This window comes from Apteryx mantelli, chromosome Z, assembly GCF_036417845.1.
Source record: "Apteryx mantelli isolate bAptMan1 chromosome Z, bAptMan1.hap1, whole genome shotgun sequence".
NCBI classification, from domain to species: domain Eukaryota; kingdom Metazoa; phylum Chordata; class Aves; order Apterygiformes; family Apterygidae; genus Apteryx; species Apteryx mantelli.
In genome coordinates, this window is record NC_090020.1 from 56,766,698 (window position 1) to 56,783,982 (window position 17,285).

At 37.9% G+C, this 17,285-nt stretch overlaps 1 protein-coding gene across 6 annotated transcripts in view; it reads right to left on the reverse strand.

Moving 5' to 3' along the window:
• Positions 1 to 9,545: 9,545 nt before the first annotated feature.
• The window catches only part of XRCC4 (X-ray repair cross complementing 4), a 196,245-nt gene continuing 188,505 nt past the window's right edge, over positions 9,546 to 17,285 (reverse strand). For all 6 annotated transcript variants that reach the window (XM_067316288.1, XM_067316286.1, XM_067316289.1 and 3 more), the window contains one exon: positions 9,546 to 10,370. In XM_067316288.1, coding sequence (XP_067172389.1) covers positions 10,262 to 10,370 — 109 coding nt within the window. In that variant the 3' untranslated portion in view covers positions 9,546 to 10,261. The remainder of the gene's footprint in view (positions 10,371 to 17,285) is intronic.

The window sequence follows — 17,285 nt, forward strand, 5'->3', positions numbered from 1 at the left end:
CTCCTCTAGCTGCACTAACTTGAAGGGGAAGACACAACATTCCTGGGATTTGTCATAAGGACAAATCTTCCCAAAGCTTGCGTAAAGAGGAATGAGACAGGCTGCAGAAGGCCAAAGTGTTAAGCAGAAATTATTTCACTTCCTCTATGCTTTTGCAGCATAAAAGGCTTCTTGCCATAAATCAGTTCTGATTAGTTTATTATGGATGTTTAGGTTAAATGTCTCAAATTGTTCTTTTGTTCTTGAGAATCCAAACTTATTTTTATACATATTTATTTGTACAACTTCTAGACAGCTGATTTCATCTCCCATCTTCTTATTTTTTGCTATGTTGTGGGAAATACTGTGTCACAAAACTAAATATCCACAGATATAAGCAGCAGGACACAGGCATTTTTCTCTATCAGACACACTGACACCAAGATGCATGGTTAACAATGCTTCATGGAGAGAACATAAAGCAGCTCAAAAGCTGATTCTCAGCTATGCTTTTTCCACAGACCTGCCACAGCCTTTAGAAGAAATGTGGTTAGAAAGGCAAACCTTGAACATGTCCACTGAATGAAAGGTGCCCTAAGACAGGCTCTGTTGTCAAAAAAATAGTGTGCAAGAACACCTTTAATTTACAAGGAGGAAAGATTCACAGCATTGTGGATTTTTCCTTTTACTTTTCTCTGATTTAAAATCAGTATACTACAATATCGTAAGTAAATGAGATGGGTATGGTCTTCTGATCTGAGCAAAGGACTGACGCTCCAGATTGCTGGGCTTTCTTTACTTTTGTGTGAATAACTTCATGGACAATTGTGGGTAAATAACTTACTCATCTTCAACCATCCCTATTACATGAGTTGCTTACCTGCCTCTTGCATCAGCTGTAGAGAATAATTAACTAGCATTTGTAGAGAGATTATCACAAGAAAAGTATAAATGTGGCAGACAGTATTTGCTTCAATTCTGAAACTTGGTTGTTTAATATCAGAGTCCTACTACCTGTATTAGGCATCTGAGTGCTTAGCTTTACATATCCACTCTTGAGGATCGGTCATGCTATTACACTTGCTATATCCACACGTAATTTAACATTTGTATTTGGCTTCCACAGCAGCTGTTGAAAAGAGGGTGGAGTGAATTGTACTTCAACATGTCTGGTAAAAGTTCCCTGCAGACAATGTCTAATGAGGTTTTGATTTTCCAAAGTAAACTTACAGCAACTAATACAAATACAGAATGCTTTCTGTTCAGATCGCTCTCCTCGCAGAAGGAACTCTTGCTACCTGTGTGCCAAGTCCACTCGCCTTGAACGTGCCAGGAGTTCCACTGGTTATTGTCACGCGATACGTGTGAACGCAGTCAAGGAAACTGGACCGCATTACAGTTAATAGGATTCTGTCTTGCTGAACCCCAAATATTAGAGTAGTTGTGTTTGGCACTGATAAGACTACTTCCTGGGAACATTTCTATATGAAAATACTCATAAATGCCCTTTGGGCACAGAGGAGACTGTAGGGTTTTCTGGATGTGGCTGCAAGGCTGACACTTGGAAGGATGGAGCAAATGGGATTTAGATCAGAGTGTGTTCCAGCACTGCCAGAGGACTCTCCAGCAGGTTACAGGAAAGGATAGGGATTAACTTCTCTCCATATGAAGGAAAATTAACTACGTGCTCTCTATATGGAAATGGTACAAGAGCATATTGTTAGTACTTCCTGTCCAAATAAAGCAAGAAGTCAAAAGTAGAAAAAAAATTGCTAGGATGATGTGGGAAACTCAGAAGATAGGCTTCTTACATTACTCTGAATTCCCCAGAATATCAAGAATCCCAAAACAAATTCATCTGTATCCTAGTAGATAGGCTTGTGCTTGACCATATTATTTCATATTTTGATGACTCTCTAAAACTTTTAAAAACATATTTCTTTGTTTTTCTGTTTACATATTTGTTCATGGTGACAAAATAATATCTTCTATGTAGGAACATTTCAGTAGATTGAGATTGAGATGAATTTAATTAAGCAAGTATATCTGTTGCTAAAGACAATCCAGAAAATGACCTGTAGAAAGATAATGTTTATTTACATTCACTGAGCACCAATTCTTGCACACAAATTAATAATTACTTTTGTGTTAGCTTTCGTTCTGACACAGTCAAGGTCAAGCCAAGGAATTCAAAGGTAATCTGCGATTTTGAGTGTCTTCAGCATCTTACCTGAGGCCTACTGAAAAGGTTCCAATCTTCTAAGTCTATCACTCATCCAAAGCTTCCAAATCATGCCCTTTCAGGATATTTTGCATAAGGAATGCTACAAATGAAACTATAAGTTACTTTTGAACATATTTGTTTTACAGGATTGCTCTAACCATTGTGAATACCTGTAGAAATGATGTTTACCATATCTGCGCTGACACTTTGGTGTCTTATTCATATTGTCCCATATTGTCTGTTTTGCAAAATGTCTTTCAGTTTCACACTGGATCAAACAGCAGTGGGTTTTCACAGTGCTTTAAGACCAAGACTTTTACACAGATGATCAAAGATAGCTCATTACAAGTGCTTGCTATCTGGGAATGTGAGTTCACCTGCACATAAACATAATTTTATAATATTACATACTACATATTATTATTATTATATTATTATATGTTTATAAAATTTTATAAACATAACATTCTACTGCACATAAACACATTTAAGTGCTTTTTGCCAGGGACCAAGAGAGTAAAATGATCCCCCCACATAGGGCTTTCTTTCTAACAAGCTTTCATTTAAAAAAACAAGTCACAAATACATTTTAATCCAAAAAGTTGAAACCTATTCTGTTAAAGTGTCCATCCCAATTAACTGCATTCTATTTACCTGTGCGTGTAACAAAATCAATGTTTTTTCTATCCGCTGTACAGAATTATACCTATATGGTCTGCTTAATTATCACAGTCTTAATTGTTTGTGGAGTAAAAGCTTCAAGTATCTTTGTAAATAAAAATCTGAAAGTCCTCTTCCTCTTTGAGATGACTTTGCTTGATATTTGCACTGTCTATGAAGAACGAACAGCAGGGAACTCAGCAGGATGCTGTTCTGTTCCCCGAGCACTGTGTGGGCAGGCCTTCATGGTCTAGATATCAGCTGTGTTCAGGTGAAACACGAGAGGCCATATTCATGCCTACAGATGTGTCACATGTGAACTGTCACTGCTTTTTTCCATTGACTTGAAATGGTCCAGTAACCTTGGACATTGGGTACTCTGAATCACTTCATTTAGAAGTCACAGTAGTTGTGGAATTCATCTACTTAACTTCAACCAGCTACAAGTTTCAATGTCTAGCCATCTACATTCCCTCAGTAGTCATGGAGAAAGAGAGAGGTATTGCCTGGGAGCAAGTCAGCTTATCCTCAGAGACATAAGCTGAAGATACCCATCTCTCTTCATTACTACTGAAGGAGCCCAGGTGACTATCTTAGGCTGAACATCTCAACCCATACATTTTCATTCAGCCCAGAGTCTTCCCCTCACTTAACATCCTTTAAACGCAGCAACTGGCCACCATTACAGAATCACAGAATAGTTGAGGTTGGAAGGGACCTCTGGAGATCACCTGATTCAAACCCACTGCTCAAGCAGGGTCAACTATAGCAACTTGCCCAGGACTGTGTCCAGTTGGGTTTTGGATTATCTCCAAGGATGGAGACTCCACAGTCTCTCTGGGCAACCTATATTCATTTTGGTACACTATGCTGCTCACTTGCACTCAAAATTACTAGCCTCACTGCAGGAGGCAAAAGCCAACTGGGCCAGGAGAGGAAAACCTGTATCAAAAATGATGAAAATTAATGATGGAAAAGCCCTACACTGTTAAGTCACCTCCTCCCACACTTGCCAAACTGTTATGGGAAAAATGGCCAGACTGTGTCATAGAGGCACTGGGCTGAGAAGTGAGGTATGGGTGGAGCTCCGGAAGGCAACATGTTACCAGAGAGAATGGTGCCTCCCAGAGTCCTGGAGCTGCCATGACACAGGTTTTCCTTTCTTCCTTAGAAGTATTAACAATAACCAAACTCTGAGAAAGTGTTAGCAAAGCTGTGTCTTTGTTGATTTTCTTTCTTTCTCTTCTGACAATGAGAATAGCATTAAATTTAAGTGGTTCTGGACAGAGATTTCAATCACCCTCTAGAATCAGCTGTCCATACTGGGCTTGTGAATAGTTCTGTAAATGTTTTTTACTACCATTTTTGGTCTCACATGGCCTGGACAGTCAGGAAGTTAGTTCTCAGCGACTGTAACTGACAGAATGAACATGTGTCTCTGGAAAACTGGCCACTCTATTTAGTGAATAATCTTCCCACAGTCCAGAAACACTCTAGCAGGCAACACAAACAGGATGGTGTGCACCTATCTTCAACCTTTCCTGCTTAGAACTCTGGCTGTTGGTTAAGATTAAAATTGATTTTTGAAATTATCTTTCAGCTACTTTTTAAATGAAAGAGGATCTTGCAACAGCTCAGAAAGAAAAGCAGAAGCTAACAGGCTACACAAGAAAACTAGGGTAGATGCTTTGACCAAATCCAGGGCTCATGCTGAACTAGTGTAAATCAGAACCATGTTCTAGAAATGAGAGGCAGGATTTTCAAGTGATATTTAATTAAACAGAATAAAAAGGACAATGAAATATTTACCTTACTCAGGGAAACATAGGTATTTAACACTGTAGTGATGACTGCTACATGATGAAAACTATAACATAAATAATTAAATATGTACCTTCATGCTCTTCAAAATTACTACAGTGGATCTCTACCTCTGGACCTAAATTTTCCTGTAAGTTATTCCTCTATCAGTCTCTCTCAAATAAATAATTGCTGTGTATGGGAAAGGAGCACTGGACCTTTGTAAACAGAGAATAATAACAATAGTAAATTTCAGCTTAAATATTAAAATAGTTCTAAATATTTGTTTCCTAATTGTCCTATGAAGACTATTCCAACTAGGATCAACTAGTGATGAAATTTATTCTCTATTTATTAAGTAATAACGGACTGAACATGGCCTGGGCAATCTGCTCTATCTGACCTTGCTTTGAGCAGAGGGGTTAGACTAGATGAGGTCCAGAGATCCCTTCCCATCTCAGCCATTCTGTGAGTCTGTGATATTGTAAGTATGATGGTAAAAAATTTTTTAAATTTGTATTTCTGCACAAGACAAATAGAGCCATAAAAAAACAAAAGAGAACTATCCTTTCCTCCCAAGAAATAACCTGCGCATCCTTTTTCTCCAGGGCATTAATAAACAACTCACCTCAGATGACATTCATGATGCTATAGCTGTTTGACAAGATCTGAGAATTCTGGTAAACGGCAGTTTCTGGTTATTGTTACTCTTTCTGACCAACCTCTCGGATTAGCAGAAAATTCAAGATCAGACAGCATCAGGTGTCTGATGCAATCCTGTTTCCCCAAAAGAACGAATTAAACAGGGTCAAGTATCTTTACTCAGTCCTCATCCCCTTTTCCAGTCAGTACTTAGCCCAAAAGTACTCTGACTTTTTTTTTGTCTCTCTCTCTCTAGCTCTCTTTCTTACTGTCTCTTGCATGCTCTCCCTTTCTCTTTCTTAGGCTGCACTCCCAGACTTATCCCAACCCTGACCTTGGTTTTTGGCTTCTTTACTGTTTTTTTCCCTGTGCTTTTTGGCCTCTCTGTACAGACATGCAAATCTCCACAACATAACACCCATCAAAAACTACTAGTCTCACATACCTTACTCATGCAGTGTTTAAAGGTGGTGGCCACTATTTCTTCAAAAAAGAAGCAACTGTTTCTCATAAGGCTTCCCAGCTACTTCATCAACAAACTTCACTGGAGTCCCTGCTTTCTGTGCCAAAGCCATTAATGCAAATGTTGAACGAGACTGGTCCCAAGACTCATCCTAAGGACCTCCACAAGTAATCTCCCTTCAGCTCAATGTTTTCCCTGTTAATACTACTGGTTTTAAAAATATCTAGATATTCACTTTCCTAACACTAGCAGATTAATACTGATAGGCTTTATGAATGAAATTGATTTTGGAATGTAATTACAATAGAAGGGCAATCATTTAATGGTCACAGAGAGGGATGAAAGTTCAGATGCTGTCAAAGATCTCATGGAAAAGAAACAAAGCAGAGGATGACAGAAAATTGCCACAGGTAAATTCAGGAAAAAGACTTGATGAGAACTAGAGATATTGTGAAGGGAACTGGAATAAAACAAAAGCAGAAATAAAGTTAGAGGAAAAGTGGTCCTAACCCCTGATGAGAGGACTCATGCAGTACTGTAGACAAGTGGGAATAGAAGAGGGTTTCCAGAAGATAAAAAGCTTCTCCTAGCTGCTCCTCTTTTAGTGGGATAAGAAGCTTCTGGCATTTTTTTTTTAAACTTAGTTTTGCTCAGATGTTCAAGCATATTACCTTAGGCCTCAGAGCAGTCTGGACATGCTTTTACGGACTTGCTTTCCTATCATTCTTACTTCACTGTTTCCACATTTTATTCTTCCCACAAAGCAGATGGCAAGCCATAAAAAAGCTGGTTTATCTTAAACATTTAGCAGCATCTGAATTCCCATGTCTAAAGGCTTTTTTTTTTTCTTCAGGTACCTCCGAGCTGCTAGAGCAAAGTGCAGAAGCTGTCAAAGCCAGCTAGATTATACTAAGCATTTTCAGGGAATCACATTTATACACACAATCATTTTTATGCTACAGGTACAAAGCAAGGAAGAATAACATATGTCTAATACACACATATATATACATATGAGTCCACTTTTGAAAATAATAAGTAAAGAAAGTAGTAAAAATAGTGATATAGATGGCTAAAACACTGTCTCAAAATCAAAGTAATATTTCCGTCCCAAGGGCAATACTTTACACAGCACTTCCTCAAGAAAACACAGTGTATTACTCTTTTCCTCTCTTTTTGAAAAAAATTCTGTAAATCTTTTTGAACTGAAAGATTTGCTGGATAAACCCAGACATCAAATGACAAACTCTGCTTAAGTAGTTACTTTAAAAGTATAAAACTCCAGAGAAGTCTAAACCTTTAATGAAAGATGGCACGTTTTTCCAACTGTAAAACAACTACACATTTTATCCTCCCCTAAAGTACAGTTTAAACTGAAAAAAAAATTTATCTGGGAAATCATTTGCAGAGTAATATCAAAGAGAAGTGTTAATTAAGGATGGCCTTTGAAATTTGATCTGCATTTCTTAACTTTGGTTAATTTCCTGCCTTGAAAAACTAGTTATGGGTATGTTTCTCTATTTTGTCTTCCATCATTACTAAAATATTTTGGACAGGGAAAAAGCAGTGGACTGATATCTCATGTCAGGCTATTTCATGTGACAGTTTTATAGGCATGCCTGGAAAACATGGTCTTCTGAAAGGTGAGTTAGAAGACCATGCTCACAAAGTAACTCTGCTATCAAAATGCAAGGATGAATAGAGTCAGGCTTAAGTTCAGAACTATTCAATATTTTCATTAATGGTCTGGATGTTAGCATGGAACTTGCTTACTATGTTTGCCCACAATGCCAAACTGAGACAGAATTAACATTCAAAATTAACTGGACAAACTGGAGAAATCAGCTAAAAAAGTGGAGTGCTAGTCTGTAAGGTCAAATACCAGTTACTAAAACTCATAAGGGAATAGTCAGCTACACAAATGCAGAAGGAAAAAACAAGTGAGTACCTACTAATTCTGCACATAAGAATCTGAGGATTATGGTGGATCACAAAATGAATGCAAACTAGCAGATGTTATGCTATGGTGAAAAAGGTGAACATTATATGAGCTTTATGAATAGGAGCACTATCTATAGACTCGAAAGAAACCCTTCTACTCTGCAAGCTTTGGAAAGCCCCAGCAGCAGGAATTCCATGAGCAAGGACGGGTAGCAAAGTTCCCAGTTTTTCTCTGAGACTTTACCTAGCAGTACATATGATGAGGCACTATTACCAAGTTCCCTTCCCAAGCATCACAGGTCAGCCTGAAATAGATATTGCTAGGCATGGCCAATGAAGGCCTTTAGGTACATTTCAAGGCAATTGGACAGATGAGTTTGAGGATAAAGTGAACGTCCCTACAGCTTGCGGACAAATATGCACCATAATGAAGTATCGCTGATTTTCTGTGGCCTTGGCAATATCACCCCTGCTCTCACACAGAATTTGTGCTCATTTTGGCATTATAATCGGGCCTTTCCTGTTCAAAGTTAACTGAAAAATGGAACCTTATTGGCAGAACAGCAGTAACTTCTCACAAAAACTCATCAGAAAGGAGCATTTCACCAACATTCACACAGTTGTGGAGACTGACATGTTACAAGTGGACTTCAAGGAGAGAGGAGGTGTTTCTGTATACATAAACAGTCTCAGCTGACTGGAAACTGGCTCAGTACCATGGCTACCCTTACTAGATGACACACCTGTGCTCACACAGTCCAGGGTATGTCCACCATCACATCATTTTCTGCTCAGTTCTTGGCTTGATTCTATAAACCTTAAAAAAAGAGAAAAGAATAAACATTCATTCAGGATTTACTACATATGCCAATTGAGTGTAACATTTGCTATTTATATAATAACATTTTATTATTAGAAAACCAATGGTTTCTTGAAAGCAGAGTTTTCCACAATGTTCAGCTCCATTTACCTTCATTTTCTGCTGTAGGCACAATTAAACCAAGCTCTTTTATTTCAGCTTAAGTCATGGAATATTTTCACATTAAAATTGAAACTATATACGAGCTTTTGCTGAAAGCATTGTCAGATCAGCACTGGAAGATTTTAAATCAGGCAGTGTCTATGAATGGTTGTATGAATAGGTCTTTTGTGGTCCTGTCATTTCTCAGGCACAAAGCCTTTGTAGCAAGCAAAATATTTTGGCCATTTATGTTTTTACTGTGTGATTTATAACATTGTCCCAAAGCCCTTTGTGAATTTAAAATGCTGTGACCATGTTTTTCAGAAAGGAATGTTTAAATTTAATATTCCCAGATCCTTATTTAGGTTTTTAAAGGAGGCCCCAATCCTGCAAATACTGACACAGGTGCTTTTAGTTAAGTATAGTTTTAAATGTTGGCAGAATCAGGGCCTAAATAAGCTGACATTTCAAAAATATCAAGTAATTTCCAGAGACTGTTGCAAGCCATAGAGCACAGAAGCAATACTATGTTGCATAGTCCTGCTAACTTCAATGGGATTACTCACATGTTTAAAACTCTTGTTGGATCACATCCTTTCTGGCATGGAAGAATTGGTTCCTATTGCCTTAAATGAGAATTGACTCAGGCTCTTAAAACTGCATAACAGAAACTTGACGTATGTGCTTAGTTCTACACACTTGATTTTGACCACTGAAGGTAAATACACTTCGTTAGCTTTTTCTCTGACAAGGCCTTAAATCCGCAATATAAACAAATGCACCAGTTTCAGGTAGGAAGGGGTCAGGCATTAACACACTTTGCTAACTAGTCCCTTTACACATAAAGCACCTGAGCAAGTAAAATAAAAACAAAATTGATGACTTAGATTGCATTTTATTATTTCATAAATCACCTTAAGAAAAAATAATGAAGTATCAAAAATAACCATTTTAAGGGCTATGGGTTTCTACAGAAGATTAAAAGAGATTCAGTATTGACTTTACAAGCATTTTACTCCCAGAAGCAAGAATACACCTTATAATGCATAATGCCTCGGAGAATCTTCAAGTAACAAGCAAAATGACATTTCTTTGGATGTTTCATTTCAGATGATACCATTTTAAACTCAGTTTTTGAAGACATCCCAATCAAAGTTGAAGATGATTTAGCTAGACTGCATCTAAGCTTCTCACAAGAAAGTGGTAGTATACAAGGTAAGTACAGTGGTAGCTTTAAGTCTTCTTCATGTCTGACTTATTCTCTGGTGACATCTGGAAACCAGTTGATCCTGAATATGACCAGCAACCAAAGATTGTTAGGATGTAAAAATGCTGTGGTGATGCTCTCTTTTCCAATATACAGATGATAAAAGATCTACACAGAGGCTGACCAGCTGAACTGATTTCAAGGCTGTCACAAATCAAGCCTCAGCAGGTCAAGGGTCTGCAACTGTGGAGTGAAGAATGCACACATGTCAAATACAACCTTACAGTAAAGACTTCATCTTAGTGTCTACAACTAAGCCTTCTAAGTTTTAGAGCTTGTGTCTAGTAGGAGCTCTATTCTCTCAGTTTCTCAGTCAACAAATAGTTAGATGTCATCAAAGAGGTCCTCTGGCTCACACGTGTTTTCCAGTGTTTCGAGAGACATCACATCCGGGGAATGCTTGCCTGATGTCTTCTGTGAGGCAAGATCAGGTCTGGAAATATAAAGCAAAGACACCAATCTGAAACAAATTTAGATATGGATATAAACAAACCAAACATAAACACAGACAAGGTAACCATTTAATAGTGTATTTTGAGCTTTTTGTTAAGGTTACATACAAGAGAAAAGTGCTCTTTGTAAGACCTAATTACTTGATGAGATGGCAATGGCAAAACAAACAGATGAAATTCAGTTTATAAATGTCAAGGCTCCAGCTATTTTGTTACAACTTTCAGAACACTGAGAATGACCATTTCACCCGCAATTTCCACAGGGAGAGCTAAGGAGAGTAGGACAAACACAGAAGACATACAAAGGATCTGGTCTTTTGCTACTACACAGGATGATGCTCTGTTAACTGCTCTTTCTCTTTGTTGTGGTGCTAAATGTACATCTGCTGTCCATCAGCTTGCTGTGTAAGCATATGAAGAGTCTACTAAGTTGTCCCAGAGGCCCATGCCCCAACGGTACAAGCTTCTCTCCAAACAACAGAGCAGAAGAAACAAAGGCAAATGTAGAAAATCTTTCCACAATACATGCACGCAACTTCTAGACTTACAAATCCCTGGCCTCCACCTGTACATGCTATGTTTACATTTGCTATAACTGTATGCAAATAGAAGCACTTGTCATGCACTGATATACGTGCGCCAAGATGCAGGTTTGTCTCAGATAACTGGACACTACAGAGTCCTATCAGAAAACTTCAGGCCAGAATCAGACATCCACTGTATTGAATGACATGCTACTCTGCATCATTTAGTCCTATACAGCACTTATTCGACTGTCCTCATTGTCATAGATTGTTTGAACATCTCTCTGTTACATGAGCTCCTGGCATCTGTCAAGTGCTCATGTTCACTGTTTCTCTTCTCTCTCTGAGGTAGGATTCTGATGAACTCAACTCTGTTTCTCCTTTGGAAGACAAGGCAAGGAGATGCATCTTGCAATTCAGAAGACTGTGACTTTTGCAATAGCTTCCAGCCCCTATGGGAATTAATTTTATATTTATAGACAGGATCCAAAAAAAGTCTTTGAATCCTGCATAGACATATTTATTTTTGTGAACTTTAGGAGGAAGCATTATTGATCACAGATACTGGAGTTCTTGAGGACATGATATTCTGGGCCCAGATAACTAGCTGCTTTGAAAATAACCAGTCTCTTGATCTTGACTTGGTATTCTGTGGGAAATCAGTATAGGAAGTAGAAAACAGACCTCGTGTGCTTGTAGCTGCCTGTATTGTAGGATTGTGGACTAGTTGGAATTTCCTAAGGGTTGATGGCTTCATGCCCAACTTCCACTGCTGTAGTCCAGAAAGAAGGTGAAAAATTCATATATTATCAAGGCCAACACAACATCTACAAGGAACAAAAGAACTAGACAGAAGAAGTGTTACTTTCAAATGCTGCCATGTGAGGGCTTAGTATAATGAGACATTCAAAAGCAATCCTAATTTCCAGACTAACTCAAGCATTTGCTTTCATCTGCTCCATAACTGTGACCAGAGTTAGTCAAATCCAAGGTTCCTGATCACTGTTTTGAAATTTGGCTTCATACAGATTCACAAACAACTTTTCCAAAATTCCTTTCTAACTATAAAGCTCTGGGAAACAAAAGTTGCTTTAAAAACACTGAAATCTCCAAAACGTAATAAGCTTTCTAAGACCCCAGCCACTATCTGATTCATAGCTTCTTAGGCTTCAAGTTTTCTGGCAGAAGCTATGAAACCTTTGGAGGTTCAGCGCTTTCACTATAATGCTTTCTGCTGTGGACCAGGGGAATGATTTTCATTTAGAGGTGGCACCCCCCATGCTCCTGGGGAATCAGCAAAAGCCCTGTAAGTTCTGGATCTCAGATGCTGTGACTTCCTAACAGCTCTCCAATATTCAGAAGGATTTTCTCACCACTCTATTTATAATTCCAGTTCTGTAAACTCCTTTGAAAACAACATGCTTGTATTTTCAGACAACGATCACCTCTTTCTCTGGAAATCTAACTAGCTATCACTGGAAATTCTTCAAAATGCTTTCCTTCATGCCTGAATAAATCATGTCCAAGGACTTTGTCTTTTCGGTTGACATGCAGTGACATTTAGATAGACATGTGCCTCATCAAAAGTCACTTGGACTAACTGTAAAGTAAACCTGCCAAAATCTGACCTTTAGCCAATAACCTCTGGTCAGCAGGGTCAGATCACTCAAAGCTATTCTGATTGCTAGCAATCAACTTATTGATACACTAGTTTTTTAAAGTACAGTTACCCCAATGCAGTGTGATGTTCAACTTCATTTATTGAAGATACACTGTTCTTTTACCTTTCTGGGTCAGTCTAAAGCATTATGTCTCCACTGAGAACATACCTGAATGACATAGTGTAGAGCAGCCCACAGACCATTTTACTTAATTCTAAATGGTCTTACCAGCCTGTAAATTAGGTTGTGAAGACATCTGTACCACTACAGTTTATTTCAGGTGCTGAAAGTCTTTTTTAGAGCAGCTTAGGAATCTTTCACTGTCCTGTACTATGCGCATAGGCATAATACTAAGACACTTATGTGACCTCAGATTTGTTGACTGAGACTTCACCTATTTCAGCATTTTCTAATTTTGAAAAGCAAGCCTGACAGTGCTTACAAATGGCAATGTCAGCAACAGTTTTATCCTCACTGGGTAAGCTGTTTTCAACACTATACAGTAGATCAGATCTATAAAATACTTCAATATGAAGAGCCAAATCACTGGTGAGTTTTAACTTTACACAGCTAGAACTGTTAAACTTCTGTGTTCTTGTAACAACATAGTCCTCATTTAATCTCCAAAACTTGTAATACTGTGTCTGTGAATGAGCCCAACCACACTTGCAAAGTGGAAGCATTAGACTCCTTACGTGGAATTCATAAGCAACTTGATTTTGGCTTTAAGACTGGGTGATTCATATTTGCATGGCAATTATTCATTACATGCCAACAGCTTGCTTTGTGCTGTGAAATTATTTTAAATCTTGGATTCTCACTGAAGCTGTATTACCATATCCTGCTGTATAACCAAGATCATTTCGTTAAATTGCAGTGAGTTGTATTGCCCTCTCTTGCCAAAAAGCCTGTAAGTAAGGCATTCTCCTTGAAAGTTTATTCTTCTGTTGGATCACTTTTTGAAGTCTTGCCTTTTGGTAAACTTAAACTCCATTAACACATCTGGAGAACTGCTGACTATAAGAGATCATTTCACATTTCCTGACATTTAGTTCAAGCCCTTCATAAATTAAGATGGAAGACTAGATCCACAGCTGGTGTGAATCACTGGAGCACTAATAATGTCAGTGGAGCTCTGCTTACTTACACCAGCTGAGATTCTGGCCCAAGATTTGGAAGAAAGTGGTTACATTACTTGATATTTCTTTCCACAGCTGAGTATGAACCATAAGAAACAGAAGATACGCAACACAGGACTTAACTAAACAGTAAAGTAATTCAAAGCCATGCAGGATAATGGCTTTGCATAGCTTGGGAAAAAAAGCAACACCTTTTTCGCAGGAGGACAGATAGACCAGTCCCATGTCTTTCAAGTGATGTAACTATTCCTGAGTTCCCACAGACCCCAGAGAAGATCTGCATAACACAATTGCTGCTGGAGTACATGGCCAATTCCATTCTGTAATGCCTCTGAAGGAGTATGAAGTAGAAAATAATTCTTATGTGACTGCTACAAATGATATGATTAAAAACAGCTTTTTAGTGACAAAAGAATCAAACAGTTCTAGTTGTTCTGAAACAAAATCAGGTCAGAGGCTGCAACATTAGCAGAATTGTTCATCTTGAGGTATTCCTTGCAAGAAAAGTGAAAGGTTCTTGTACTTAGATATGCTTGTATATGCAGCCCAGCAAGTTGTGGTTACACTTTTACTGAAGTTTTTGTGCTCAAGCAACTGTCATGGGATTTGAAAAGAGAAATAGTCTCATAAATTAACACAGATATAAGAGTTTCCTAAAAAGCTTGATTAACTTAGGAGGCACACTTGTGTCCTTGGACCATTACATTATTTTCCTCATTCTTCTTTGGTAATTAAAAGAATCACTTCAGATCAAAAGCCGACATTTTCCTAAAAGAGGAGATTTCAGCTCTCCCAGAAGATGTGTAGCAGTCTTTAGAGAAAAACTGAAAATTTCAGTGTGAATTTCTTCCCTCAGTCTGGTCTAACATAGTAACAGAGAATATAATCGGACATATACTTTCTTCAGTATCATAAAAATAGGTGGCAGCAGCAGCTCATAAACAGAAAATGGATAGTCTTTATAGCATTATAGTATTATATAGTATTAACATTGAAAACAAAGGTATGAGGAATCTCAAACAGTAACAGTCACTTTATGACTGACAGAACAAAGCTCAGAGCAACATTTGTGTTCCAGAGACGATATATTTAGTCTATCCCAAGGGAAATACTCGGATTCTTTGATTTATCATCAATCCGCTGTCTTGGCTGTATAAACACTGTCTTCACAGAATGACCTCAAAAGAAAGGTGCTCATCAGCAGTCATTATTAAGGAAGGATTACAATAGGAGCTTTGAGTAAAGGCCTAGGTGAAAACTTCATAGACTTTGTGGCTATACCTAAAACCTTGGCCTAGAATAACTGATTCCCCATGGTGTAAGTTCTTGGGAGGCATCATATTGACTGCCTATGGCTACTGGCCAAAAAGAGAAAAGTTCAAACATGAAAAGAAAAAGAAATGGTCTAAGGGAGGAGGGAAGAAAACCTTTCACATGAATAGATGCATCAAGAATTTCTTTTTAAAAATAAAATTTAAAAATATAAAGTTGAAAACACACATGATTTAAAACATGATCAGATACTCCTTTAGAGCAATGCTGCTGGCTGTAATATAAGGTGAATCATAAAAGTATTTTCCTTTTAAATTTAATTTAAAATAAAAAACAAAGCTCAAGAGCTGGGTTTAGTTTTGGCAGTATTATTAGCATTCACTTACCAGATATGGTCTATTCTGGCATTTATTCCTGGAAATGACTTGAGAACTAAGCCGTATAATTCCAATTGATCTTACAAAATGTAAACCCCAGACCAAGAATCATGAAGAACTTTCTCGCTACAATCACCATCACAATCTGAAATTACAGTTGGTAAACTCTTCCCTAAGCTTTGTTAGTGAGGATACTGAATATTTTTTTGTAGATTTCAATGGTCTGAACAGAAATGAACCCGTGGAGCTGTTTCTCTCCCTAACTCTTCCTTCTCCTCTCACAACGGTCATAATCAAGACTCTGGATCGCCAGAGTCTGGGTTGTACCTGTACCTACGCAGATGTACAGAGGCTAGAGAAAAGTACTCAAGAAATGGCTGCAGAAATGATTTCCAGCTTAAGGAAGACTGTCTGTGTCTCTCTTAGAGAACCTTCCCCGGGTGGCCTTTTCATACACTCAGTGTATTAAGTAAACAGTCTAGTCCCAGTAAAGGTCAGCAGACAGATAGTAATAAGCTTGTTCAATTACATTGTTAATGAAAAATATTTTCAGTGCAGTAACCACAAATCTAATGTTCAGCCAGGGAATCAATGATCCTTAATAAGCTTCTACCTCCGGCCAAAAGCCAAACTGCACCTGCATACTTCATAACCACTGTGGAGCAAGATAAGTCTGGAATTTTCTCAATAAATAAAACCTAAAGCTTAACTTCAAAAAACAGGACAATTGCTAAACACTATCTTAAGCCCTTGCAAGTACCACTCTTTGTTCTCTAGAGTAATAAACTTTCAAGATCAAGGTTATTTTTGACTTATGCTTATAGAAGGTTCTTTAAGTATCATCCTGGAATCCTTCAGAGGGAGAAAAGTGATCTAAGAATCACTTAAACTTGACAGAAATAGACACATCATTGCAGCAAGAATAAACTCGCAAACAAATCTGCTAAACTAAGAAGATACCCATATATCTCTTAATGATATATCTTCTAATGACTGGTCCAGATCAGCTCTTAACATTATTAATCACCGCTCTATTTAGTTAGTCATATAAAACATACGATCCACAAAAGCTCAGAAAACCATGCATAACGTCTAAAATGGCTGCATAGACATGTAAATGAACAATGCTCACAGCAATTTTTTTAAGGACTTGAATCCGTGCAGTTGCAAATTTCCCATTAAATTCAGTTGGCATAGGTGCAGGTTCTTACTCATTTAAAAAGAACATACCAGTTTAGTGATATAAATATAGTTCTGGATCTTTTTTATCTAATCAAAAACACTTGCAGATGTTTACTAACAAGGATCTACATAAAAATGTAGTAATAGATATCTCTTAAAAGGAAAAGTCTAAACCATGTTTGTTTTAGACAAGTAGCACGCATTTCTGTGGCTCATTTCCACTTAAACTCCTTCTTACTTAAACAAACTAGATCACATTCACTTTGAGAAACACACTAACACCACTGCCTCCAGAGGGAAAAAAGACAAATCAATCTCTTAATCTTAACTTCAAGAGTATACAGTAAAGGAAAAGGTAGTTTGTTTAGGAATTTTGTCAAGACCTTTCAAGAATTCAGTGAATTGCAAATTCATCAACAAATGTTAAATGCCATTTTTCATAACTAGTCATTAAGCACTTATCAATCACATATTCATTTATATAACTCCAGCACTGGCTAAACTGTGTTGTGACCTTTCTCCAGGTTGTAAAACCTGTGGAGCTGTTTCTCTCCCTAACTCTTCCTTCTCCTCTCACGACGGTCATAATCAATATCCAAAGACCTAAGGGGGCAAATACAAATCCTTGAACCAACTTCTCATGTAGGAAATGAAAGTCCTTGTGCTCCTCAGGTTGTTGTCCCCAGATCACAGGAGGGGTAGAAACTGCGATTGCCAGCAGGCGATGCAAAGTGGCAGAGG